The sequence below is a fragment of the Eurytemora carolleeae genome, unplaced genomic scaffold (genome assembly GCF_000591075.1).
Source record: "Eurytemora carolleeae unplaced genomic scaffold, Eaff_2.0 scaffold5, whole genome shotgun sequence".
Taxonomy (NCBI): domain Eukaryota; kingdom Metazoa; phylum Arthropoda; class Copepoda; order Calanoida; family Temoridae; genus Eurytemora; species Eurytemora carolleeae.
In genome coordinates, this window is record NW_019396741.1 from 418,122 (window position 1) to 445,233 (window position 27,112).

A 27,112-nucleotide genomic window follows, 5' to 3' on the forward strand; every position below is an offset into this window, starting at 1 on the left:
TATAGAGAGGAATTAAAAGAATCTCTCGGTATGAATTTTTTCAGTCCCTTTCAGCCTGAAAGGGAGTTCAAAGTGTACAAATCATGTAAATGTTCACAAATTATATGCAGTAGAGTACATTAATACAGTATGTTCCCTAGACTATCCTTTTCAATTTCGAATTTTTTAAAGCTGTTAAATAAACTTTATAATGAATTTGGTGAATAAAAAACATCATTTGATTTATAGTTATAACGGAAAATCATCGTTTGTAAAGTGAAAGGAATAGAGTCTCTATGAAATGATCATTCCTTTATAAAAAGCAAGTTTTTTGGTATGCAACTATTTTCATTTAATCCCGCCGGGATATTTTCATTGAAAGATACTTTGAAAATCTACAAAGGCAAAAAAATCCGCAAAATCCGCAAGCCCTCGGGTTTATCATGCATTGAATCTCCTCTTTAAAAAGGAATTTCATTTACTGCCAGACAAATTAGAATCAATGGAAATTTAAACCACCGTGGGATTCAATGATATACCCGAGGGTGTAGCCCAATGGTTTATCATTGAATCCCGAGTGCATCAGTAATGTGTCTGAGAGTAAATGATACATTGGTCAATTATGAAACCAGCCTATTTCATAATCTGGTTTTCTTTTAATATTAATTTTAGATTTTCTATAAAATAATATTCCAGGACCCAAAAGGTTATATAGCATAAATATGTGAAGTACACCTGCAGCATGGAAACAGTACAACAAAATGGCCGTTTTATACTTTTTTTCTAGTAAATTCCCTTCTAATTATATTCTATTCTCTATGTTTAGTACCTGGGTTTAGAAGAGATTATACAAGAATTATATCTGTTGTTGCTTCAAACTTATATTCTCACTCAGTATATATATAATCATGAATGTAGATAATATTTTATAATATTTTCTACTTTATTAAAGTAACAAGAATGAGACTTTTATGAGATGATTTCGTTCTATTTACACACTTTTTCAAATTTATGTTTTGGTGCTGCAGCTGCACTATTGAGTACAGAGGTTTTAACAAAACATGAGACTGTAAAGATAACATTTGAAACTCTTATGAAATGACAATCTCTAGGTTATATAAAATTTTGCCTTTAATTTATCTTTTATTCCGTACAATCGTCTCTGAATTGTCTCATGTTTCTGGGTTACCCTGTTTACACTTCTTGTAATTTGTTTTATTTTATCAGCCAATTATAGTTTTGTGTTAAAGAGTGGTTTAACATTTTCTTTTAATCTCGAAATAATTTTTTTTAATAAGAATTTGAGAAACTTTTAAGAACAAAGTGCATCAGTACAAATTAGAAATCAATTCAATTCAACTTTATAAATGTTTAAGGCTTTTATAGTAACAATTATAGCTTTAAACTGTTGATTTTCAAGCTGACATAGTAAAATTAACATATTTGTTGTTCTTAAAATTGATGTTTTCCAAAATATTTAAACATTAACATATTTTTCAGCCGGATTGCCGTTTATTGGACACATGCAACTTTCAAAACAAACAGTCATGCAAAATATGAATCGATCATTATTTTTCAAAAAATGCTTTTTTTTATGAAAGAGAGACAATTTAACTCTCTTCACTATAAAACCCAAATGCAAAATATATACTAGTTTTTGCTTCATGGGCCGGTATGAAGTTTGCAGAGCATATACAAGACGTTGCTGTGATATTACATTCATTTAGAGAGAAATGGATGCTGGAGACTGCAACTCCAGCTCTACATAGGATAACCAACAATAATTCAGGTAAACATATGGTCTATCACGTGTTTGATGAAGATCAGAACCAATACCATCTATCTATAATATATCGATCTTATCATTCAATTAGAGATGAATAATGGAATCAATGCGCAAACAAGGGTGGACAAACTTTTTTCTTCAGTTTTTCAGGGATTTTTGGTTCTCAAGAGTATCCAAATAAAATGCAAGAAATTTTCTACATTCTGGGCTTTTTTACATTAAGCTAAATGTTGACATCTTAACTCTGTAATGTTAATCATTACCAAACTATTTTGCGTCTGCAATGCCACTTGAGAGAATAGACTTTTAAATTGTTACAAACTTCGCAGATTTTTGTGGAGTCACCTAAAAGCCATAAACTTTTGAATGTTTGATTAAACGGATCAAACAGAGTCCTTAACACTAGGTTAGGAGCACTGCAGACTAGATATACACAGAATGTTCATAAGCTCTCAATGGCTAGGTTAAGTTGTACTGGTTTTAGGAAAACGCATAAAATTTATTAGTCTATTCTTGAAACCAGTTCTCTCTGGGCAGTGGGCGGAATTGGTAAACAAGATGCAGCAGTGTTCATTTAGTGTCCGAGGAGGTTAAAAACATTAAATTTTGATAATTTTGATAATTCTCAAAATAGTTTCCAATGACCAGAATATTTCATTGATTTTTTATGTTAAAGATGGATCCCATGTCAGGCTTCGACATCCGTCTTGTGTTTACATTACCGTCCAGATACAGTAAACTGCAGTACAAAAGATGCTTACACCACTAAAATAATTTTCCTAGCATTATAACCTTGGGTTTTACCAATGAGCGTGGAAGTAAATGGGGGGGGGATGTATTAGGACTGCTTAGAAACTGGTTTTATCGGTAATAGATATACTAAGTGAAAAATTACACACACCTTGTTTCTTTTGCTTAATTTCTGTTTGGATGTTCTTTCAATAATTGTTTTTAATTGTTTTTAATTTTATTTAATTAATTTAATTGTTTTTAATTTTATATGTCAACCCGGTGTACTTATATGGGTTCCGTCAAAAACAATTTAGCCAATTTAGAAAAAAAGGTAAATGAATTTGGTTGATTACCAGATTTGTAATTATGAACTTGACACTATTACTATTAAAATTATTAAACTTAAAATATATCTGATTCTAACCTCACAGCGGAAACCTCAATTACCACCCCTCTCCTCTGTACTGCCTAATGACACCCTTGTACATGTAGCTTTTCTAAATAATCATATTTCTTTAATTTTTTAAGGTTTCACCCCTCCCCCCTTACCAAAAAAATCGCCCCCCACGTGCTCTAACCCCCAGAACTATTTTACTCTTCACCCCTGTACCCTATTATATTGTCTATAAACTGTCAAGTAGAATAAACTGTAATTACTATTATTGGACATATCTTAATTAGGTTGGGTGAATTAAACCTTCCGGAGCATGAACTTAGATTACAGAATATATATACCCTCAATTCTTTAATAACAGGGTTATAAATAATATTTAACAAAAATACAATACAGGGTGTGTACTAAAAATGCTAACTTCAAATTATAAGTCAAGAATTATCTGTCGTCTTTCATAAAATATTCTTTTTCCTGTTATTTCAAAAGGAGGTCTGCCTATTTTTGTTTAAAGTTAACAGAGATATAATTAAATCAAATATCTTAGTCAGTTTTTAAAGATCAGAATCAGAAGAGTCCGAATTTGATGAATTTGAGGTGTGTCTCAAATCCGCCAAAAACCGGTTTCAATTGAGCGCCGGCTTAAATTTTGAAACATTTGTTGCATAAAACGTGCTGGGTCGAGTCAGTACCTGGCAGACCAGTCTGGACAGTACGAGTAAATGCAAGTACAGTACATGTTGTACCGGCTCAGATTACGGAATTTTTAGAATGATATGATATTCACTATACAAGTAATTGCTGCAGGGTATAACAACCACGGTATATCGAAGAAGATTAATCCGTGCCCCGTATATCTGCATAATATGTTGATTGAAGATCAATTCCCAAGATGCACAACAACAAATTCTGTTTTAAAAAGAACGTTTTAAATGATGTTTCTTTTTCAATTGTTTAATAATAATAATTAGATAAATAATAGCAAACTTTAATAGAATCAATAATGTAATGCAAGGAAAGTTAATTGCGGTCGTGTATACTCTGCGTACACAATGAAACCAGTTCTCTCTGGGCGGAATTTGTAAACAAGAATATCAGCGTTCGTTTAGTATCCGAGGAAGTTAAAAGCATTAAATTTGATAATTTTGATAATTAGTTTCCTATGACTAGAATATTTCATTGATTTTTATGCGAAAGATGAATCCCATGTCAGGCTGTGACACCCGTCTTGTGTTTTCATTACCGCCCAGAGACAGTACACTGCAGTACACAAGATGGGTACACTTCTGAAATAACTTTCTTTGCATTATATCCTTGAATAGAATACTGTTTTAAAATGTTGGAAGTCTTATTAAAAGTTAAAGAAAAAATTGTCCAAAGCTTGGTTCATTAGAGAAAACAATTCTGCGATATTTTTACTGTTTTTATTGTTGAAAAATCCCATCCTTGATTTATGGAAAAGTAGAATAAATTAATTATTTATATTTTTTAAGATGATTTGGTGATTAATCTGCACTGGGATGTTGGGGACATGAGAGGCTCTGAGCTAACCAACATTATTATTCAGCATTACCCGGTAAATACTTCCTTATAGCTTGATCTTACCTCAGGTCAGAACTTTTGAGTGAATGGCTTTAATCTTCATCGCTTGATCTCCATACCCTCATTGGTAACTTTTAAATCAAAGGGATTAGAGCTTGATCCTTTAAGATTAGCTTCCGGCTATTCAAGGTTAATTAATTTAATACTTTGAACGACTAAAAAATGGATTACTGCTTGATCCATGGATTAGCTGATGTTAATAAAAGAGTGTTTACTTCTATCTAATTCATGCATGGTTAAATTCTGTTGAACTTTCTTTTCTTTCTCAAAATATGAAAACCCGGGAGCAATGATTAAAGATATTTGAAAGGGCTGTCCACATAATTTTAACTGGCATTCTATTTGAAGATTCACTTCGGAACCATTTAAACCTTTTTCTGCAAAAAATGTTAAAATATCCTCGTACTCATTTACTCATTTACTCATTTACTCATTTACTCATTTACTCATTTACTCATTTACTCATTTACATATTTACAATCATGATTTCTCTATGAAATTGTCTTGCAGATATTATATGCAGCAGAGATAAAGAACGTAATTTACAGAATTCAGCACATTTTAAGATTAAAAAACGACGATATCTTCCCCATCGATTGATCAGTTAAAGATGTATGTATCGTTGTGAATCTATAACTGGAGGGTCACTTTAAAATACGCCAACAGTCCCTTTTATTTATTACTAGGTTGCCCTACAGTACCTTAATTTATTACCAGGTTGCCCTACAGTCCCTTTAATTTATTACTAGGTTGCCCTACAGTCCCTTTAATTTATTACCAGGTTGCCCTACAGTCCCTTTAATTTATTACTAGGTTGCCCTACAGTCCATTTAATTTATTACTAGGTTGCCCTACAGTCCTTGAATTTATTACTAGGTTGCCCTGGACAATGGAAGATGGGTTAGAGAACAAAACATTACAACTGTTATTCTTTCTCGTGACAGCATCAACAACAATTACAACAACAACAACAACAACAACAACAACAACAACAACAACAACAACAACAACAACAACAACAACAACAACAACAACAACAACAATAAAAACAGCAACAACAACAACAACAACAACAACACAAATAAAAACAACAACAACCACAACAACAACAGCAACAACAACAACAACAACAATAATGGTGAAAATAGAAACAACCATAAGAACAACATTGATCTGGAGAGTGAAACCAACAATATTATTGATTTCAACCAAGAAACATTCTACATGAATGAAAACAGCAACAACAACAGAGAAAGGAAGACTATAGATGATACACCGGAAAAGAATGATTTTACTATAAGTGACCTGAATCCTCTGAAAAGTCCAGACAAAGAGACAAATGAGGAACTCAGCCTTTTCTCATCAAGGCAATTAAAACTGATTGAAAAAATGAGTTACCCATTTTTTGTTTTTTTTTCTTTTTCATTTTTATTATCTTTTTGAAAAAATCAGGCCATTTTCACCTTTAACACTTTTCTGTTCAAGAAAATTTCCATTTTTTCAGGAATCTAAGCTTTTCGAAGAAACCATGATAAATGTAACTTTATTTATCCCTTTCTCGAACTTTTCCACATTTATTCATTCTTCAAAATGTTTGAAAATAATTTTACTGCCCTGCAGGTTCTAAAAGGTATTAAATGGGAATCTGTGGTTTCCAGGAGGAAAAGAATAAATTATTCTGAACATGAATCAAATAAATATTTTTTGCATCCTGATATTAGTACTTTGAAAATATCTGTACTTTTTTCGTAACATAGAACTAAAGTAAACATTTTTCCGGCCCTTTACTTGCCTATATTTTATAAGATCAGTTTGAATTGGTTTAGTTTGACTAGTTACACTGTAGATTATGAACCAGACTTTACTCATCTATATGTTAGTATTCAGGTAAATATATATACAGTCAAACTCTGAAATAAGAAGACATTTGGTCGAATTTTTTAAATGTCGGATTTAAAGATTTTTCCGTTTTTTTGCCACTGAAGGATATTATACATAAATTAGCGCCCAACTATTTCAAGGATATCATTTATCTTTACTAAAAAACAAATTCAGAAAGTTTACATTCACTTTAAAAACTTTGACTTTTAACACAACAATTTTATTTTGTTATTGTAAATTGCACATATCCCTGTTAAGCTGTGAGCCGAAAACTTTTGAGTTTTTTTTTAAGATTTATCTAAATTTGAAGTCCATCATTATAAAATCTTTATCTTTAGCTATATTCATGCATAGAAACTCTAATTTTCTAAACCTTATGTATTTGCAACCTGATAACCTGATGTTGTAGACTTTTGATGATTGCTGCTAAATATGGAAACTTCTCTAAATTATTAATAATGTCCAAGGTCTATGGCAAAAAACTGCAAAAATGAGTAGAGTGTTTAGTTCTGAAAAGTTGTTAGATTTGAGAATTCATATTTTCAACGAAATAGAAATTAAAGAATTAAAGTGATACATAAAAAAGCTGGAATGATATATACTTTGGAGAAAAAAACTCAGCGGGAGCGGTTGAACCAGCGGTTGAGATCTAGCCTAGACTCTACGCAGTTCAGAATAAGAAATTAAGAAGAAATTTACAATTTGCTCACTAAATCGCACTTTTTCAACAAATGAAATCTAATTTTTCATCAATAACGTTTTCAGCTTACCGCCCCCCCCAGCCTGTTTAGGGTTAAAGCTTTCGTAAAGATATTTTTATCAAAAAATTTTTTTTCTAGGTCGAAAATGGTTTAGGGATATCTGATAGAGAGGAAGTAATATTCGTGCTGGGTAATGGTAAGTTTCAGAGAACGTATTTTTTTAGGAACACTTTTAATTCTGAGAATGCCATGAACAATTATTATAACATGGCTAAGCTCCAAATGTTGATCAAATTTTTTATTGATTTTAATTGGTTTTATATCGTTTGAACTGAAAAGGGTCCAGAATTTTATCAATGTTTTTTTTCTTTAAAATTAGATAAAGGCTTTTTCTACACAATCAATTTTAAGATTGAAAAAAATGCAATGTGAAATTTATCCATTTAAGTTAAGAAAGGTAAAATTTTCACTTATTTATCTTTAAACTATATTTCCCCCCCCCTTTCCTGAACATTTTTTTCTGAAAAATAAAGGCATGTCGCGAAAAAGCTTTAGTCTAAATGCATTGCCCCAGCTACAACCAAAATGCATTATTTTAAAATTCATACCATTCTTCTATAAATCATTCACAGATTAAAACTAAAACTAGAAATTGTTTGTGTTTTTACTCTGAAAACTATTTTGTCCTGCATAGAGTGAAACCCTTAATAACGAATACATCGGAAGAATTTATCAAATGTCGTCTTGACAATTTTTTAGTGAGTTTTATACTATATTACGTAAATTTCAGTATTTGCTAAAATAAATAAATAGCCATGAATATGCGGGAACAGTTTTAAAGAGTTCCATATTATCATTTAATTAAAAAAACTAAATTTCTGCAACATTCCATTATCAGAAAGTGAAGAATACGACATTTGATGAATTCTTTCGATGTATTCGTTATTAAGGGTTTCACTGTAGCTGCCACCATTCTGAAAATACCGCTAATGGAGCTAATAAACATGAGAATCAAATGACAACTTCTATATCGTCTTTGTTCCATGATGGCTTGTTTCGTAAACGTATTTTTTATTTTCACAATTAAAACATTTAACACCGAAAAGTACTCTTCTCTGAATTTCCAAAATGAGGTATTCTGCATCAGAATACCAATTGTGAGTTTTAGAGCAAATCATTTATAAGTTTAAACATTTTTTAAATATGCAATTGTACTACTCTTAAAACAGGTAGAATTGAAAATATTTTTTAAATATTAATTTGCCGTTCTGGTAATATTTAATTTAGATTTTTCAAGTTATAGGTTCGGCTGAATGTTTCAGTTAAAAAAAAAATAATTCTTTATAAATATAAGGTTTTTAACTTCTAATACACCCATATTTTGATTTTCCATAACAGTGAGGCCCAGAAAACTGGAAGAGAATGTTGTCATAGTTTTCCGTTTTCTTATGACATTGAAGTTTAATTGTTGCACCATAACAATTTTAAAAAATGTCCAAAAACCTCTTTTTGAAATATAGTTAAGTTTTAAATTACTTGCTGACATTTCAAGATTAAATGAAAAGGACAAGAATTCCATATTTTTCTGCATCCCACTGTATGTATGTATGTGATAATTTAGGTACCAGCAAACCAGTGCCTGAACCATCAGTAGATATAGTTGCACAAACATCAGGTTTGTAAACAAAACAGACGGAAAACGACATTAAATTTTAATTCAGATAAAATTCAAAATCCAGATTTTGAAATCTTTTGAATTAATACTTACTTATCCTATTTATAAATTCTGTTTCAAAAAGCATTCAAATCTTCTGTATAACCATGATAATCCTACTGAATCCTTATATGTATCCAGGGTTACCCACAAAGGATGAGACTTCAGAGACGACTGTACAGAATTTACATTGTCTATTTCCTTATACTTATGATTCCCAGCAACTGAAAACTTGTTTCTTTCTTTGTCTAATCATTAAATGAGCAATAAATCGAGCAGATTCTTGTCAGAAAACTTAAATGAACCTTGGAATTATCAAATTTTTTAAGCTTCAGGTCGTCTTCACAGTCTCCTCCTTCGTGGGTAGCGCGGTTGATCCAATGTGTTAACAAATTGAATTCCTTTGTATATCTATGATAATCCTACTTAATCCTTTTATTTATAGATCCTGTGTCAATAAATATTCTACTCCTCTGTACAGGGTGTCCCAAAAACATGGGAATTCAGTGACGAATTCGATATCGTCTTTGATATAAATTAGCACTGTAATACCTAATTTCAAAAGCCATAACATTATTATGTCTGCTAGAGTTTATTTTATGAAAAGGGTAAAAGACTGTAAAGATGTGTCTATAACGTCTCCATAAGATGAACAGAGAAGACGGACAAGTTTACTCTGTTTGTATTCTGCAATTTTCTTGATTTACTAAGTACAACCGTATGCAGTCAAAACATAAACAAACAAAATGTAAACATAACAGACGAAACTCTTACAGATTGCAGCTTTCTAAGTAGGTATCACTACAATAAATCAAAGAATTATTTAAAAAGACGATATCGAATTCGTCACTGAATTCCCATGTTCATTGGGACACCCTGTATATCTTTGATAATCTATGTCATAGATCCTGTGTCAATAAACCTTCTAATCCTCTGTATATCAATGATAATCCTTCCTAATCCTTACATTTATAGATTCTGTGTCAATAAACATTCTAATCCTCTGTTTATCAATGATAATCCTACTTAATCCTTATATTTATAGATCCTGTGTCAATTCTGTCAATAAACCTTCTAATCCTCTGTATATCAATGATAATCCTACCTAATCCTTATATTTATAGATCCTGTGTCAATAAACCTTCTAATCCTCTGTATATCAATGATAATTCTACCTAATCCTTATATTTATAGATCCTGTGTCAATAAACCTTCTAATCCTCTGTATATCAATGATAATCCTACTTGCTGTGATAGTAGATCTTCTTTGTCTCATCTTAATACGAAAAGGTTAGTTTTATAAACCCTTAAAACATGTGCTTAACTTAGCACATGGCATTTTCAGATTTGTGTTTGATTTGAAATTATCATTTAGCTGATTTTAAATCTTTAACCCGAATAAAACCCAGCTGTAGCGGAGTTAAGTACAACTTTTTAAGGTCTACTTATTTTTGAAAATTTTTGATACCTAACTTCAGAAGATTGTGCATTTTGAAAGTTGTAAAGATAATACGTATTTCTTTAACAAATACAATAAGAATCAGAAAACTAAGCGATCTAATAAGTTCCTAGTAAAACTATTTCCTTTGTAACATTATTAGTAACACTTGCTCTAGTTTCCTCTTAATATTATACAGTTTTCTGGTTATCAAAGTTTGTTCGAAAAAATCGTTTATTTTCAAGTAAATACAGATTAATGATTTAGAAATTGTTCATTAACAGTCTGATTAATCCATCGTTCATGAAACATTTTGTTAGTTCACAAAAAAACGATGATAACCATCTCTACTGTGATTCACCTTTTGATGCAAAAATTGATCTGTATTTTTCATTTAACAAAAAGAAGAAGGGTGCTTCGGCTTAAAAAAAAATACATGTCTTTAAGGTGACCGACAAGTCGTTGACGCACAGTAAATGTATCCTTGACTAATCAGGGCGAGATACGTTAGTTGTCTTCCATTTGATCGAATTCGATGTCGTTCATTTTTATTCATATGCTGACAAAAAAGTATGAAAATATAAATGTAAGAAAATATGTCTAGTCTGGATCGTTGTGTTGTGACTCAAATATTTACTTTTGCTTTTAAGGATGCATATATACGTTTCTCACAAAAACAAAGTTGTGCAGAAAGCTGGTTGGGAAAAACAAGAAGTAAGTTAAATAATAATAATAAAAATAATAAATAGGAGGTGTCGAGGCGGATCTCGTAGAGGCAGATATTTTCAGAAAGATTCTAAGGACTTTGTATGACTATAAAATTCTAACATCTGCTGAACATCAAAACTCATGAGAATTCGGTGACTAGACAACATACAAAAATTAGTCAAAATGTACATCTTCACTGACTGAAACCTTTTGGGTTGGGCGCTAAATATCTATAAATAGTGTGAGTTAAAAAACATGAAACTGAAAAATTTAAGTCGTGTTCTTAAACCTAGAAAAATACTAAAATTTTAGACGTTAAAACTATACGCTTACTCCAATAAATCCTCGCTGGTTTATACAATTCAACGACTAGTCTTATGTTTTATAAATCTCACTGGATCATTTGAAATGCGATAATACATCATCTGCGAAAATTAACCTCTTTTGGCCTGAATCTATGTAAGAAAGTCTCAGGAAATAAGGTTCTATAAAAAAATAACCTGGAAATAATAACTTTCGTTAAAAAGTCCCAATTTTCTGAAGTCCTAGGACAGATTGATTCTGGAAATAAAGTCCTAAGTTTTAGATTTCCGGGACTTTTTTTCCTAAAATAATATGGGGTCTACCAATAAAGTCTCAGGAAATAAATCACATGAAAGTCGGAAGTCTTGGTAAATGAGGTCAATTCTTAGACGTTTACATAAAAAGGACTTTTCCTCAATGGATCTGTATATTAAATATAGCCATGGTTGTAAACATTCTTTGTTCCATTTTCCACTATACGAGAACTTTTTTCTGGGGACTTTTTTGTATAAAATCATACTGGAGCCAGAAAAAAACACCTATTTCCACAGGTCTTTTATAGTGCCAAAATTTAGGACTTTATTTCTATAAAAAAAGTTTCAGAAAACCTAAATGACCTTTACAAAACTTGTTTTTGGTTTATTTTTTTATGTATCGTCAATTAATTGGCCTAAACTTTAAGACAGAGTATTAATTGGAAACCTGAGTTTTGAAGATCGGAATACCTTACAAGGAAGCAGGCACCTCTATAACTGTGTTTCCACAGAATTGTACTGCATATTGTGTATCTACATTCCTTCCACAAATTGCAGTATACAGTGAGAACCAAAAAACTCTAGAATTGGAAGTCGACTGAAGTCATGACTTAAAATATTCCAATGAACATGAGGCACAGTAATTATTATGCAGTGTAAACAGACCCATTTCACCTAATGATTGATTAAATAACGAGTAAAGCTATTTGCTTTGTGTAACATCATCAATTTCACTTCAGTATTGCTTTAATGTCGTCTTTCTATTTTACAGTTTTGAGGTTATCACTGTACTTGTCAGTTTTTAATAAAAACAAAGATTTTTTATGGATTTATATTTTCATTTATCACTCTTTAGGCCCTGCTCGTGTGTTTTATGTATTTTTATGTTCACTCTGAAGTACACTGCAGTACATTGAAATCAAATTGTTAAAATTAATGTGAGGCTATTAGAACTTCTCAAAACGTGCTGGATTACGTCTTGTCAATTTCTAAGCTTCAATATGGTCTGACCACTGAATCCTTTTTAAATTTTGAGTAAAAATATTATGAAGAAGTAGTTAAACCAGTTCTGTCTATCTAAACCAACTCTGACTCTGTATAGATCATAAATTTTGACCTCGTAAATATTTCCCATGCTGTTCCTATTTTTCAGATAAACTTCGAAACAATTAAAAATAAAATGAAAAAAACTTATTCTGAGAAACCGAAATTTTTACAAATATTAATATTTATGTTACGGATTGTTTCTTGTTATATGTCCTATTCTCGGTGTTATATCAAAATAAGATTTTAGGATGTTTACACTGTTTTTATATTATACTAGCTATTTTTGAGAAAGAAAAAAATATTTTTTTTGCCTATAACAGCCCCCCCGGAAACCCATGAGTGACCACAAAAAATGTCCGCCCAATCGGTCCAGCCGTTAGGCCGGCTATAGGCAACATATTTATATACGAATGTCTTGTTTCATTATAGATTAATATATTAACTTTTTCTAGCCATTTCGTTAACGGTTAGTTCCAACCGTTAAATAATAAAATTTCTGGTAGCCGTTAATTTTGAAGGTAAGAACAACCACTGATTTAAATATTAACGATTTTTGCCGTTCGCTTACGGACTTTTTCGTTGATTTTCGAAACCTCCGTTCCTATAACAGAACTTTGCCCAGCCCTTAGATTACCACATACCAAACTTTACATGTCAATGTTTATTATTGTAAATTTCTGTAAATTGTAAATAATTTCTAATCTTGTAAATTAAATGTCTCTGGTTTCGTTAAAACCTAAAAACATTTTTGTAAATAAACGACAAAATTTAATGTTTTTGAGAATAACCGGCAACTCTTCATTTATCCTTATCTAAAAAATCAAATTTGAATATTGTTCTTTCCAAAATCTGCCAAAATTTGAGGATAATTTATTAGTAACAATTATGAACTTTGCTAAAAAAATTCAACTTTTATTATTCACCATTTGCATTAAGGTTATATATCTATATATATTTATGTATAAATATGTACAATTTACAGTACAATAATGTTCTTCAGCTTTGTACCCACTGCAGTAAGCCAAAATGTAACAGTGAAATTGTTATTCCGAAGGCTTAAAAGATCAAAATCGGAATTTTTAAGACGACATTTGAAACGTTCCTGAAAATTTTTAAAAAATTAGATAAAGTAAAAGAATTCTTGTAAAATAGATTCGTTTATTGAATCAAAATCTTGAATGCGGTTAAACAATGGAAATTAGGATTTTAATCAATCAAAACTTTATGAAAAAGTTTAAAATTCTAAATTGTTTCTCTAATCAATCTATTTATAGGATTGCTCGTGAAAATTTAACAAACCCCCCTTGTATATTTGTATATTTGTAATATGTACCTAAATGTAAAAAAATTAAATTCTTAAATTCAGTTATATCAATATTTTTGTGAATTTACAGTTTTACCCACAGGGTGTCCCATGGAACATGACAGTTGGTAAATAGTAATGAATGTCGTTTTATAAAAGGCTTTTTTTTGCAGTTTATTTTATTAAAAAATCTTTTGCTTAAATATACTTTACTTTTAAATCAATTTTACTAATACATGACTTCCATAAAATATTCTTATTATTGCCTTTTTGGTACTAAACGACTTAACAAATTATGGAAAAAGACATTCAAAACTATTCACCAACCATCATGTTTCGTGGGACACCCTGTATCATCCTTTGTGCAGGTAAACCTATATCTCCTGTTTTGAATATGAATTGCACAAACATAATATAATTTGTTAAATGTCTATTTGTACAAATAACTGTGAACTGTAATCATGTGCATTTACAATATTTTAAATAAATTAATGATTTATTTAATTTTAAAAGTTTTATTAAAATTTGGATGAATTTATAGATAAAAAGTGTCATAAAAAGACGCAGGATTGGTGTTTGGTTGAACCAAGGTACTAACGCAAGGAAAATTATTTCAGAGGTGTACGCATTTTTTTGTACTGCAGTGTACTGTCTTCGGGCGGAATGGTAAACACAAGACGGATGTCACAGCCTGACATGGAATCCAATTTCACAAAAATAATTTATGAAATATTCTGGTCATAGGAAATTATTATGTGAATTTTTAAAATTGTCAAAATTAATTGATTTTAACCTCCTCGGATACTATACGAACACTGATGCATCTTTCCTTGTGTACAAAGTCTGCCCAGAGAGAACTGGTTTCAATATGTACGCAGAGTATACGCGACCGTAATTAACTTTCCTTGCATTATAACCTTGGGTTGAACGGTTAAACATTCATCTAAACCCATAAAACTAGGGAAGATGAAGACGACTTTTAGACTAAAGGGATGATTTCAATTGTCTAATCAACATTTAACACAACAACAGTACAACTTGTACACAGATCTGTTTCTACTAAAGTGGTAAGCGATTATATCAATACAATGAAGACGACTTTCGAATTCAATTTTGATTTAAATTAAGCTGTTAAACAGCTTTGATACACAAAAACATTAAGTCGAGAGAATTTATCAATGAAAAAAACCTTCTCTGTGATTATTTGTAAACTTTTAAATCGAAAAAAGCTTGTTAACAATTAAAACTTAAATAAAAAATTCGTCTTCATTGTAGTGATATAATCGCTTACCACCGTATTCTACAAAATAATTGCCTGTATACAATCATTAAGTTTTTTTCAGTCTGTAAATACAATTCGAATAAGGTTTATATTTTTTATACACAAGTCGAATTTTCAGATTGTAATGCTTAAACATTTCCTATTTTTGCTTCTTCTCTGTTCTTAAATAAACGGCAACAATTGAGGTTTAAAAATAATGTTTAGAAATGTCGTCTTGCAAATTGTTTTATCTGAGCAAATGGTTTCCTAACTAACTTAATTAAAAACGCAAATAAGTCATAAATTATATTTTCACAGTCAGAACACAATATCACATTTAACAACTGTTTTCATAAGACTTTAAGTTTTAATATAGGATAAAAGAAATCAGGAAATGGGTCTTTTATCAGCAGAATGAAGTTAAGCGGTATATCATTGAGAACTGTAATGAGCTAGTATATGAGAAATTACAGAATACCATCTCCAGTAGGATCATTAATCCAAGGATAATGATTGGGACAACGAACACATGTATGCATAATAAGAGCCTCCCCGGGAAGATCCTTGGTAGACAACTTACACCCGTTGGCAATGCATGGAGCAACTCTTTCGGGCTGGCACTTCTCCTGCCAGGGTGCATAGGATTCTATTTTGTCTACAGTTACAGGGGTCTGGATCCATTGGATAACCTGGGTCATTGTTACAAAGTAGGCATCCTTGTGGTTCTCAATAATCTCATCAATCCAGTAGAGGAAAGCATCAAGGAATTCAGGGTTATTTTTGAGCCAGGCAGCATGGTAGAAGAGTCCAAGAGGGGCTCTGTTCTGGTCGTAGTGACGGTAGAAGTTATGCGTAAGAAAGTTGTAGAATTGATCCCCAGTTAGAATTGTACCGCAGGAGTCAATCATGGCACATCCAGCAATGTCTTCGTCATAAGAAGGATCTTCTCTTCTGTCAAGTTCATTCATAACCATCTCCCAAACTGCATGAGATCTGGTGGGACAGTTCTGAAGATTACCATGACATCTGTGAGGCATCTTGAAATACATAGTGTAGGGCCAGAGAGGAGGGTTCTGAAGAGCTGCAGTTATAGAAGAATCATATAGAAAAGCCTGTTCTTCCATCATAGTGAATTGGTGGTTTCCACCAACCCTGAGATAAGGTGCTCTCAAACCAACAATGGAGTTATCTGTGATGTTGGAAAACTTCTCAATGATAAGTCTGGACCCAGCCATTTCTTTGGCCCAATCATCAACAGTTGCATCAGTCCAAAAATCTTCATCATCTTTATGTGTGACGGAATGGGATGCAATCTCATGTCCAAGTCTGTGCATTTCCTGTACTGCAGAGTAATTACTGTACTTATGGGACACAAAGAAGGTTGCCTTAATGTCACATCCATTAGGATTTTTGCGTTGTTTATTAAACATCTCATTGTAAAGATCAATGTTGTTGTTATTAATAGCATCATCAAAGGTGATAGTGATCATTTGTGGTACGTTAGTACATTTATCATTCTCAGGACAAAGTTCCCCCGGAACTTCTGTTCCGTCCTCAGAACAGAAGCAGTCAGGGAGCTTACAAATACTCTTGTCACAGGGTGGAGCTCTGTTGGGGTCGGATTCAATGTCTAAATGAGGAAAAGGATTAATGAGGATTCTAAGATTGGATACAGGATAATTAGGAAATTTGGGTATTTCATGCGCATATAATCAACCTTTTTCACAAGTTGGATAGGAAAGTGAAGGAAATATCAAAATAAGAGGAAAGTGATAAAATTATCAAATAAAATAAAATGTGCATCCTCTTACATGCCTGAAATCATTGAAGATACATATACATTTTTTAATAGAGAACTAGAAGACTAAATAAAAACAGAAGCTGAGATAAATATCAACAATCAACATGCATGAACTCCACTATTTCCAATAGTTTTTTCACATCTTCCTAATTCTTGACTGTTTGCTTATTTTCCATCTTAGGAAGTAATCTAAAAAATCTTATTTATCTGGGAACCTTGTTTCTGAACAAACAATTCATATTTCAGTTTAAGCTATCAGTGATCAAAACTTAATGATTTTGTTAAATCAAGCTGATCTCTCAACTTAATTAATATAAACATCTTATTCTTGGGAACTGATAAAAAACATTTAAGAAGTGTATTCACACAAAAATAAAATCTTACAGTCCTACATCATTATTGTAACACAGATAGCAGAAAATCATTATTTTATAAAAAAATCACAGATTCAGATTCATCATGTAGGTGTGATGATCAGAATTAAAGTATTCCATCTCCAGTAGGATCGTTCAACCAGGGGTAGTGGTTAGGACATCTTACACAAGTATGCATTCTCAAAGCTTCTCCAAACAGCTCCTTGGTAGACAATTTACAGCTGTTGGCAACTAAGCATTCAGTTCTGGGTCCGGGAGAACACTTTTCTTGCCATGGAGCAAAATTAACTGCAGCTTCCACAGAAACTGGATTCTGAATCCATTGGATGACTTGAGTCATTGTGATAAAGTAAGCTTCAGGGTGATTCTCCAGAATTTCATCAACCCAGTAAAGAAAGGCGTCCAAAAATTCAGGGTTGTTTTTAAGCCAAGCAGCATGGTAAAAAAGACCTAAGGGTGCTCTGTTCTGGTCAAAATGTCTGTAGAAGTTATGGGTCAGAAAATTGTAAAATTGATCCCCAGTCAGAATATTAGAGCAGGAGTCAATCATAGCACATCCTGGTAAATCTTCATCAATTGTGGGATCCTCTCTTCTGTCAAGTTCATTCATAACCATCTCCCAAACTGCATGAGATCTGGTGGGACAGTTCTGAAGATTACCATGACATCTGTGAGGCATCTTGAAGTACATAGTGTAGGGCCAGAGAGGAGGGTTTTGAAGGGGGGCAGTCAATGAAGAGTCATACAGAAAAGCTTGCTCCTCCATCATGGTGAATTGGTTATTTCCTCCTACTCTAAGATATGGAGCTCTCAGTCCCACAACGGAATTATCAGTGATATTAGCAAACTTCTCAATAATAAGCCTAGACCCAGCCATCTCTTTGGCCCAGCTATCAACATTTGCATTTGACCAAAAGCTTTCATCTGCATTGTGAGTGATTGAATGTGCGGCAATTTCATGACCAAGGCGGTGAGTATTTTGAACAGCAGAGTAATTTGTGTACTTGTGGGAAACGAAGAAAGTCCCCTTAATGTCGCATCCATTAGGATTCCTTCTTTGCTTATCAAAAATCTCGTTGTAAAGATCAATATTGTTGTTATTTATGGCATCGTCAAAAGTGACTGTAATCATCTGAGGGACTCGATCACATCTATCATTCTCAGGACAAAGATCCCCTGGAACTTCTGTTCCATCCTCAGAACAGAAGCAGTCAGGAAGCTTACAAATAGTCTTGTCACAGGGTGGAGCTCTGTTCGGGTCAGTTTCAATGTCTGTAAAAGGTTAAAAAAAATTTGAAATAGCAAAATCAATGTTTTTTTAAATTTTTTTCATGTTTGACTTTTGAATAATAATCTTCTAATTATAAATAAGCCTGCCAATTTTTCAGACATGCTTAATGATTACGGGAGGGGTAAAGTAAACAAAAGTTTGAAGCCAAAAATAGAAAAAATTAAAAATTTTCAAAAGAAGATTGATTACAGCTAACTGTGCACCATTCTAGAGAAGCTGTGAATGCAAGGGTGAAAGGGAGAGTAGAACAATTCAACCAAGACCACATGTTAAGTGAAACTTTCTCAGTCAAACCTCAGTCATCCAGTGTCTTTTTAGTTTATTTTTAAGGAACTGTTATCAGTATTAACAAATCAAAGTGTGTATCTTCTACTATTGCCCAATCCAAGGAAAACGTTAGCCAGTGCCTCATAACAGTTGACAAATTTACGTTCATAAAATTGTTCATAGATGTGTAAATTTCATGCTGGATCATTTAAAGATTAAGAAAATTCATGCACTATAAGATGTCATGCTTTGCATGCAGATACATAGAGTTAGAAATACATATAAGATGATGATTTTAGGAAGCCAGAGGCTGAATTTAAAGAATTTGAGCCGCAGCTAAAAATTTGAGACGCTGCTCAAATATGGTTGGTTCACTTAAAATAGTATTAAACGTATTTAAGCCGGCGCTCAATTAAAACCGGTTTAGGTGGATTTGAGACATTGCTCAAATTCATTAAGTACGGACTCTGGTACGGTACATCCTAGATCAGTTTTCTTTCATATTCATTTAATTTGGTCCCAGGGCATTTAAATTATTAAATTACAGGTATTTTGAGAGTTTCAATGCTAATGAATCACATACAAAATATATAAACTCCCTGATAGCTTATAAATTGATTTGAGTTTAGGCTTTAAACCGAAATATCTTTGTTATCAAACTGATCTAAGGGGTTAGAGGGATGGGGGGTACAACATAGATAACTATTAGATAGATTCATGCATTAAATTCTGTGGTCTGTAATATCTGATGAGAAAAAGTTCTTTGGTAAATAATTGCACAATTAGGTTTATTTTCAGTGCTTAGAATTGATTGTTATAACTTGTTTCGGTTTGACACTTTATTCATAAAAGACGCTCAGTTAAAGGACTAACAAGAAAGAACCTGTTCTTCCACAGAAATTATTTTTCATGCAACATTTTGAAATACAGAGAATAACAGAAACCACAATTTATTAAACCTGTTTTTCATTTAGCAGAAAGAAATGTACTTAGGTTTGGAAATTAAATTAAATTTTTTTTTAGTTTAATTCCTGATGTTAGATAGAACACTAAGGTTTATTTGTCCCTCAAGACTGCATGAATGCATTACAAACTGTGGCTTTTAATAATCCTTGTTTCAACAAAACTCTTACCACAGGCATTTTCATCAGAGCCATCGGCACAATCTTCGATGCCATTGCAGAAGAGTCCCTTCTCGATACAGACACTATCTCCACATGCCAGCAAGTTCTCGTCACAGAGTGATTCAGGTGTATTAAGCAGGGGCTGAACCTTCCTGTCCTTGGTGATCATATCACAGTTTTTCACCGCCCATTTCCAGTCGCAAGTCTGCTTCTCCAAATCAAAAGCTAGACCCGGAGGGCAACGAAGTGCTTGAAGACCCTGAAATATTAAAAGGTTGAGAAATGTTGAAGTTAAATTGATGTTAGTCCAACAAGGTTAAATTGGTAAATTATTGATCTATTGCAACTTTAATCAATTATGAATCATGATCAATCATAAAATCAATTTTACATTTTAACTAAATCAGTCTAATAAATCTGGCACGCATTTAAGTTTAAATTATAATCCCACCAGTGCTGAGTTTAAAACCGGATATTGTTGAAATCTAGGAAGTTTGAATGAGGAAACGTTTAAGGAAGTCTAGAAGTAACTAGAACTGAATATTTCTCAATATATCAAAACCAGTATTTTAACACTCAAGGGCATCAACCTTAAATTAATGTATCATGTATCAGTTACCCATTTTACTCAGGGACTGCATAGTGCATAGAAAGGTACTAATGCAAGGAAAGTTAATTGCGGTCGCGTATACTTTGCGAACAAATTAAAACCTGTTCTCTCTGGGCGGAATTTGTAAACAAGAATAGATGCATCAGTGTCCGTCTAGTATCCAAGGAGGATAAAAGCATTTAATTTTGATAATTTTGAAAATTCACATAATAGTTTTCTATGACCAGAATATTATTTTTGTGCAAATGGATTCCATGTCGGGCTGTGATATCCGTCTTGTGTTTATTTGTCCGCTCAAGACAGTACACTGCAGTACAAAACATGCGTTTACCTCTGAAATTACTTTCCTTGCATTAGTACCTATGTGCATAGGTAATTTCTTGAGTGTCTATCCATTTACAGCGTGGAATATAAGATTCACCATGGTATCATTTAAAGCTTTATTATCAAGAAAAATGAAATATCCATGCCTTTCTCTTTGAAAGGAATTAAGTCTTTGCCGCAAACTCTGAATTGTTATAGATCAAATAATCTAAGTGTGAAATATTAAAGGTTTGTACAATCAGCTTGCAAAGATATAGGGATTAGAAAATTAGAGTTTGTGGCAAAAACTCAATTCCTTTTCAGTCTCCCTGTTGGAGTGATTTGCCTATTTATGCTGCAGAAAAAATGGCGGAAATTGTCAGAATTAGCACTTTCTAATTGTTAGGCAAACTATGATGTATTACACAATTTAGATCTGAAAGGGTATTGTTGTAAATCAGTCATGTCTCTCTATAGATGGAAATTGTAATGAAATTGCAAGGCAAAGAAAAAATATTACAAAAAGACTATTCTCCGGAAATTCAAAACGTAAATTTTCCGGAAATTCATAAAGGAAATTTTCCGGAAATTCATAACGTAAATTTTCCGGAAATTCATAAAGTAAATTTTCCGCAAATTCATAACGTAAATTTTCCGGAAATTCATAAAGTAAATTTTCCGCAAATTCATAACGTAAATTTTCAAATGGTTCAAACTCCAAGATACAGGGTTAACCACACAAAATGAGACTTCAATGACGACCTGAAACTCTTAGATATAAAACCCTGAAGCTGTTTATTTGGTTGTCTGCTATTCAGATGGTATATAAGGCATAAGAAAAAGATACTGAGATGAAGGAAGACATGAATGTAAGAACAAAAGCTAAATTTAACTCTTGCTATATCGCCTTTGGCAATATACTGCCTGAATAATTAGGGGGTTTAAAGCAATTATTATTGCCTAAAATCTTGAGTTTAGTAAAGGTCAGCTAAAATTGGAAAAGTAAGAGTAGTATCCAGAAGATTGTCGTTTTTATTCTTTCTTTTATTTAAAAATAATGCTACGTTGTATAATTGTAAATAGTTCAAAATTGCAATTCAGGGTTACCCACAAAGAATGAGACTTTAAAGACGACTTGACGAGTTTAATTATTAGTTTTTTCTCTCAAATATCCAGCTCTTTGGAGCTTTACACGCCTCGTTAGCTTTGCTAAATACTTAGATAAAGTTATAAAGTCGTCATTAAAGACTCATTCTTAGCGGCGGGTAACCCTGTCACGTGGATTTAACGGTTCTGTCAATATTTGAGAAAGTTGTGAATTTTGATCACAATTTGACCCATTAAGCATAATTTTTCAGTCTTTCTTCTTAAATACTTTTTTGTCGGAATATGCGTTTTGAATGAAAAAGTATAGAATAAACAAATCCGTAAGTTTAAACGTTGTTGTATTATAGAACAAAACACGTTTAATTTCAAATAAAAGACGCCAAATGCTTCTCACTCTAGTTTGTCCAGGGTGCTATGGGCATCTTTTAGAATAATACTGTTTCTCCAAATAACACTATTCGTTGCGACATTTATAATAAAAGAAAGGTAAGAAACGAAAATTATTTCATAATTTATGGTTACAACTAGGGTTTCTAATCAGAATTACATTGCGCGGATCAAATACTAGATTTTAAGCACGATTGGAGAACAAGTCTGCAATATTGAAAACCCTATTTACAACGTTGAATTAATAAAGAATTGTAAGATAGACGAAATTAGATTTATATCGTACTTATATGTTTAAAACTGGAAAGAGTTAATTTTACTGAAGAAATTAGGATTATAAAACTGTAGTTTAAAAGATGTGTGCATTGCGTATATAATATGCTCCTCTTGAAAATTAATTAAAGAGAGACGGTGACCCATGAAACTTTGGAATAGGAAGACAGCATTAACTCATTCTAATATGTACAATGTACATGATGTTTATAATGTTTACATACCGCTGCAGTACACTGTATAACATCTCTACAGTTTTCCTCCCCTGCGGTTATTCTAAAAAGCTCTCCTGCTTCTTTATCCTTGCAAAGAACCTGCTGATCGGTTAAACCCTCCTCGTTAACATCATCTTGACATATCACACCTAGAGATACAGAGATTAACGTTAGAACAGAACTTGCAACTTTTGTATTGCTAATCCCTCTTGGAATTTGGAGTCCGACGGTTTGGGCTAGTATTTGTTCGATTAGACAATGGCCTTTCAGATTAAAAGTTTTCACTGTGAATATCAAGATCAAGATTTTCAGATCAGCGCATATATATATATGCACACAATAGCTTTTGTTCTTTAAGGACGTTCAAACCAGAATGTAGAGGTTAATACGAGTAATAATGAGGGGGGCGTAGAGGCTGATACTATAAAAAAAGATAGGGTACTGGGTAAAACAATAGAAAAGGGCTTTTGTACAGTACTGCTATTAAAGTACAGTACTGTATTAAAGTACAGTACTGACAAGAAAACTGAGAACGGTTGTTGTCTATTATTTTTTCTTTTTCTTGTCATTTTTAAGGACACATGATATATAAATTTATATATAATACATATATATATATGAAAATCTCAGTCATCTTATATAGAGAGAAGGATACGCTAAATATACTTTCACTTGTAGTGTGGGGGAGTGAGGGCGGGAGGCACTATAGAGAAACCTGACCCAAAAACCAGTTTTGCGCCGGCCTTGGCCCACCCTCCATTATCTAAACCAAACCAAGATGGCGCCTGGGCCTCCGCTGCAAGGCCAAGGGCAGTGTCTGATCGAAAGGGATATCACCATATTAAAAGTGTCTATACATTTAAAAACGAAAGGGAAAAAAGCTAGTTCGTCTCTGTCTGTAAAGTTCTTCAATATTTAAAAGTACACCTTGTCTGAGTCATTTCTCATTGCACTCTGTAAACAAAGAGGTACAAAACTTTGCAACCGTCATTAAAATTTGCAAATTGTTGCCAAATTATAAAATCATTATTTAAGGTGCCAAAATAGCAACAAGCAGAACATATAAAATTTAAGCGAATTCTGTTATTTTTTTTTAATTCTTGTGTTTTTAATACAAAGATAACTGGTATGTCTACTTTTTGTCGACGAGTTTTAAATCATTATTGACTAAATTTTAGCCTTTAACATGTTTAACTTTTGAGCCAACAAATTCAGATTTCAAAATAACGTTGAATAAAAGAAAATTGAGAATAAATAAAAAAGGGACAATGTTCAAATATTGGCTTAGTTGGTGCAATGGGAGAAGGTAAAAATACTAACTTGAAATGTATAGTGTAGCCAAGGCTACTGAGACCCAATTCATGACGCGTGTGTAGACCTGGAAAAAATAAGAGAATGTAAAAAATATTTTTTTAAAACTGAATTTTTTATTTAAATATATATTTGTATGTTACAGAACTTATACAAATATTTTCTTCAAAAAAACAAGACTATACAAAATAGGATCTAAAACCTTAAAATCTGCGATCAAGGGATAGAAATTTGAATATATCCTTGAAAGCGTGAAAAGCGTCAAAATTCAACGAGCAATTAGTTTAAGAAAAAGAAGCGAAACTTTCGTCTGAAAAAATGATTTAAAAAAGAATTTTAGTTGTTTAACCAACTAAAATTATAATATTTAAAAAAAATTAGATTTGCTAAATACACAAGTTGTGAGCTTCTTCTAAAAATGTACGATTTTACTTTGTAGTTAACTGTACCGTGTACTCCGTCTCAAAATAATACCGTAAAATATGTATTATTTATAAAAAAAATCATTTTAATGATAGAAATGTAAAGGTTAATTTATTTTGAAGAAACTGAACCATCAAGATTTTATTATGCATAAAACTACATTCTATCAACCCCATATGTTGAACAATGTACACTTTATGTGCAGGGTTACCCACAAAGAATGAGGCTTCCAAGACGATTAAACAGATTTAATTCTGTATTTTCCTTAAATGTATGGTTCTCTACAGCTGTAATTGTTTTTCTTTCTTTTCAAACTCATTTAACTAGACAATTGAAAGACTATACTCAGGGCGAAAACACAAGTTCATCCTTAAATTGGTATTTTAAATGTCGTCATTAAAGTATAATCCTTTGTGGGTAACCCTGTACTTAGCAAACACTATAGAAGATAAACTAAGTGAAAATTGACAACAGTCTCATTTTCTTTTAATTACATATATACAACGCGCTTAGGGCGCGCACCCCACCTGCTGTCTGTGCTGAACCCGGTCCAAGGGTCGACTGAACGTGCGCGCACAGTGGAAATATCGCCCTACCTACCTCTCCTGGCTGATGGGGGGGGGGAGGCGTATATCTGGAAAACTAAAAGTTTTAATCTGACCTTGATTTGAAAGGCCCTGCACACTTTATGACCTATGCCAGAATGGTTGGTTTGATTTGTCCCAGGCTGATTCCGGCGGATAATAATCCTTCTGCCTGAAATCAAGGCCAAGAAACGCCTGAATATGTACTCCCGTTTTAGGGCTTAATGCATGCCTTTCAGGGACCTGTCTATTCACGTTGGGTAACATGATGTTTATATAATTCTTTTGAAGAAGTGTTTACAATTTTGAATTCAATGAAAATAGAAAATTATTTAAAACGTAAATTTAAAATAATGAAAAGTCTAACAAAGTTCTTATGCCAGTAATTTTTTAGTATGCTGAGTTTAGCTTTGAAATCAAACTTAAAACTTTAAAGCTCATTGCAAGCAAAAAATGGTTATTAAAAGGACATTATGGATTTGAGTTCATTTACCTTCACAGGGGGTTTCAGCTAATTTTACAGTATAGGGCATAAAACATTGTTGTCGGATAGAAACAAGATTCTCAAGTTGAACAGATAAACAACAGTATAACCCTCAAATCAAAACTTATAATGAAGAAATTCTCTTTATTTCCTGAAAAAATTAAATAAATAATAACATATAAAAAGTGTTACAATGAATGTTTATAATGAAAAGATTCTTACGATCTATTTTATGATATAAAAGGGTTAAGTAGTTGGACAGTCCTAAGACGTTTTTAAACTTCTGAAAAGAATGACAATTAATTATTAACGAAAGTCACTAATTCTTTATGTGAAAATCTTCTTTGTTTAACTTTTGAAAAATGGATGGAATCACAATGCTTTAGGTTATTTACACTCCGATAGGGAGAACAAAGGAACCGGCGGCTAAAATTATTTGGTTTGGATTTTAGTGTCTCCGAGAGGGGGGTCTAAGTTAAAGACGACTTTACACTGATCATAGTTAATGGTTGACAAACATACGACGCATTTATTCTATAATTGTGAATTTTAAAGTTTCTTATAAGCAAGAAATGCTTACTTTCGCTGAGAAAACATCAATGGATTTCTAATTCATACTTGAACAGTCAAAGCTTTTAAGGGTATCGTTGTGAATCGGACATGTTGCCATCTTTGAATGAAAAGTCACTTGAAATTATGCTTACAATCCCTTTAACTTAATTACACTTACAGTCCCTTTAACTTAATTCACAAAGGCAACAAAGCTATATATTGATTTTACATTTAACTAAATAAAGTTCGTAACTTAAAAATAAACTTAAAATAAAACTTTTGTTGCTGCGAGGTTACAAAGTCTACTCCAACATAATTATATTGTACATTTAGCCCCATGTCAACTGAACACCAAGCATACATAAGGCCTTTTAAGACACCAGCGTCCGAATTTAATGAATTTGAGCCGCATCTCAAATCCGCCAAAAACTGGATTCAATTGTGCACCGGCTTAAATCTTTAAACATTGAATACAATTTTAAGTGGAACCAATCATATTTGAGCCGCATCTCAAATTCTTTAAATTCGGCCTCTTGTATTCAAAAGTTAAAACACATAAAAATAAATAGCTTAACAAAATATTCATTAAAAAATCAGACATTTTTCATTTTTGAATATATTGACGTGTTTTTATTTTTCAATTATACTCATTAAACTATTAGTTTTTCATTCTCCCTTATAAATATAATTACGATATACGATGATCTATTTAATTAAAGTGTAATATTCAAGATCTTATTTAAACATAGAATTGATACAATTATGAATTAACGTTAGAAATATTGATCATTAGATGTTCCCTGGAAAAAATCTTGTTTAAAGATCAATCGAAACTTTTTTTGTGAACGTGAGGTACCCGCTCATCGAACCTAGAGGAAACGAACCTAACGTTTTTCTGACCTAACG

At 32.2% G+C, this 27,112-nt stretch overlaps 2 protein-coding genes across 4 annotated transcripts; one reads left to right on the plus strand and one right to left on the minus strand.

The window, feature by feature from the left end:
* The first annotated feature begins 5,567 nt into the window (after positions 1-5,567).
* On the plus strand, positions 5,568-12,181 carry LOC111708070 (uncharacterized). The gene is made up of 7 exons (XM_023481321.1): positions 5,568-5,857; positions 6,317-6,377; positions 7,211-7,268; positions 8,694-8,747; positions 9,981-10,076; positions 10,875-10,938; positions 10,974-12,181. Exons 1-7 carry the CDS (start codon positions 5,715-5,717, stop codon positions 11,035-11,037), a joined length of 540 nt encoding a protein of 179 aa, XP_023337089.1. The 5' UTR covers positions 5,568-5,714; the 3' UTR covers positions 11,038-12,181.
* Positions 12,182-15,393: 3,212 nt separating this feature from the next.
* Positions 15,394-25,918, minus strand: LOC111708025 (uncharacterized). Of its 3 annotated transcripts, none has more exons than XM_023481261.1 (7): positions 25,877-25,893; positions 25,664-25,805; positions 25,248-25,342; positions 24,173-24,230; positions 22,862-23,001; positions 19,967-20,216; positions 15,394-16,730 (listed from the first exon to the last, which is right to left on the minus strand). In XM_023481261.1, exons 2-7 carry the CDS (start codon positions 25,701-25,703, stop codon positions 15,568-15,570), a joined length of 1,746 nt encoding a protein of 581 aa, XP_023337029.1. In that variant the 5' UTR covers positions 25,704-25,805; positions 25,877-25,893; the 3' UTR covers positions 15,394-15,567. The 3 variants fall into 3 exon arrangements, with proteins under 3 accessions (XP_023337029.1, XP_023337028.1, XP_023337030.1); XM_023481260.1 differs by lacking the exon at positions 15,394-16,730 and adding an exon at positions 17,245-18,547 and having other exon boundaries at positions 25,877-25,918; XM_023481262.1 differs by lacking the exons at positions 15,394-16,730; positions 25,248-25,342; positions 25,664-25,805; positions 25,877-25,893 and adding exons at positions 17,245-18,547; positions 25,114-25,209.
* Between the last annotated feature and the right edge of the window lie 1,194 nt (positions 25,919-27,112).

What these genes read in the sequence shown, in the direction of transcription:
- LOC111708070 (XM_023481321.1), top strand. Translation starts at nt 5,715, where the DNA reads ATGAATGAAAACAGCAACAACAACAGAGAAAGGAAGACTATAGATGAT. An exon ending in CTCAGCCTTTTCTCATCAAG is followed by an intron (nt 5,858 to 6,316) that starts GCAATTAAAACT and finishes GAATTGGTTTAG; the next exon opens with TTTGACTAGTTACACTGTAG. An exon ending in CTGGTTGGGAAAAACAAGAA is followed by an intron (nt 10,939 to 10,973) that starts GTAAGTTAAATA and finishes AATAATAAATAG; the next exon opens with GAGGTGTCGAGGCGGATCTC.
- LOC111708025 (XM_023481260.1), bottom strand. Translation starts at nt 25,703, where the DNA reads ATGCCCTATACTGTAAAATTAGCTGAAACCCCCTGTGAAG. An exon ending in GGCTACACTATACATTTCAA is followed by an intron (nt 23,002 to 24,172) that starts GTTAGTATTTTT and finishes CTGTATCTCTAG; the next exon opens with GTGTGATATGTCAAGATGAT. An exon ending in TTATACAGTGTACTGCAGCG is followed by an intron (nt 20,217 to 22,861) that starts GTATGTAAACAT and finishes TTAATATTTCAG; the next exon opens with GGTCTTCAAGCACTTCGTTG.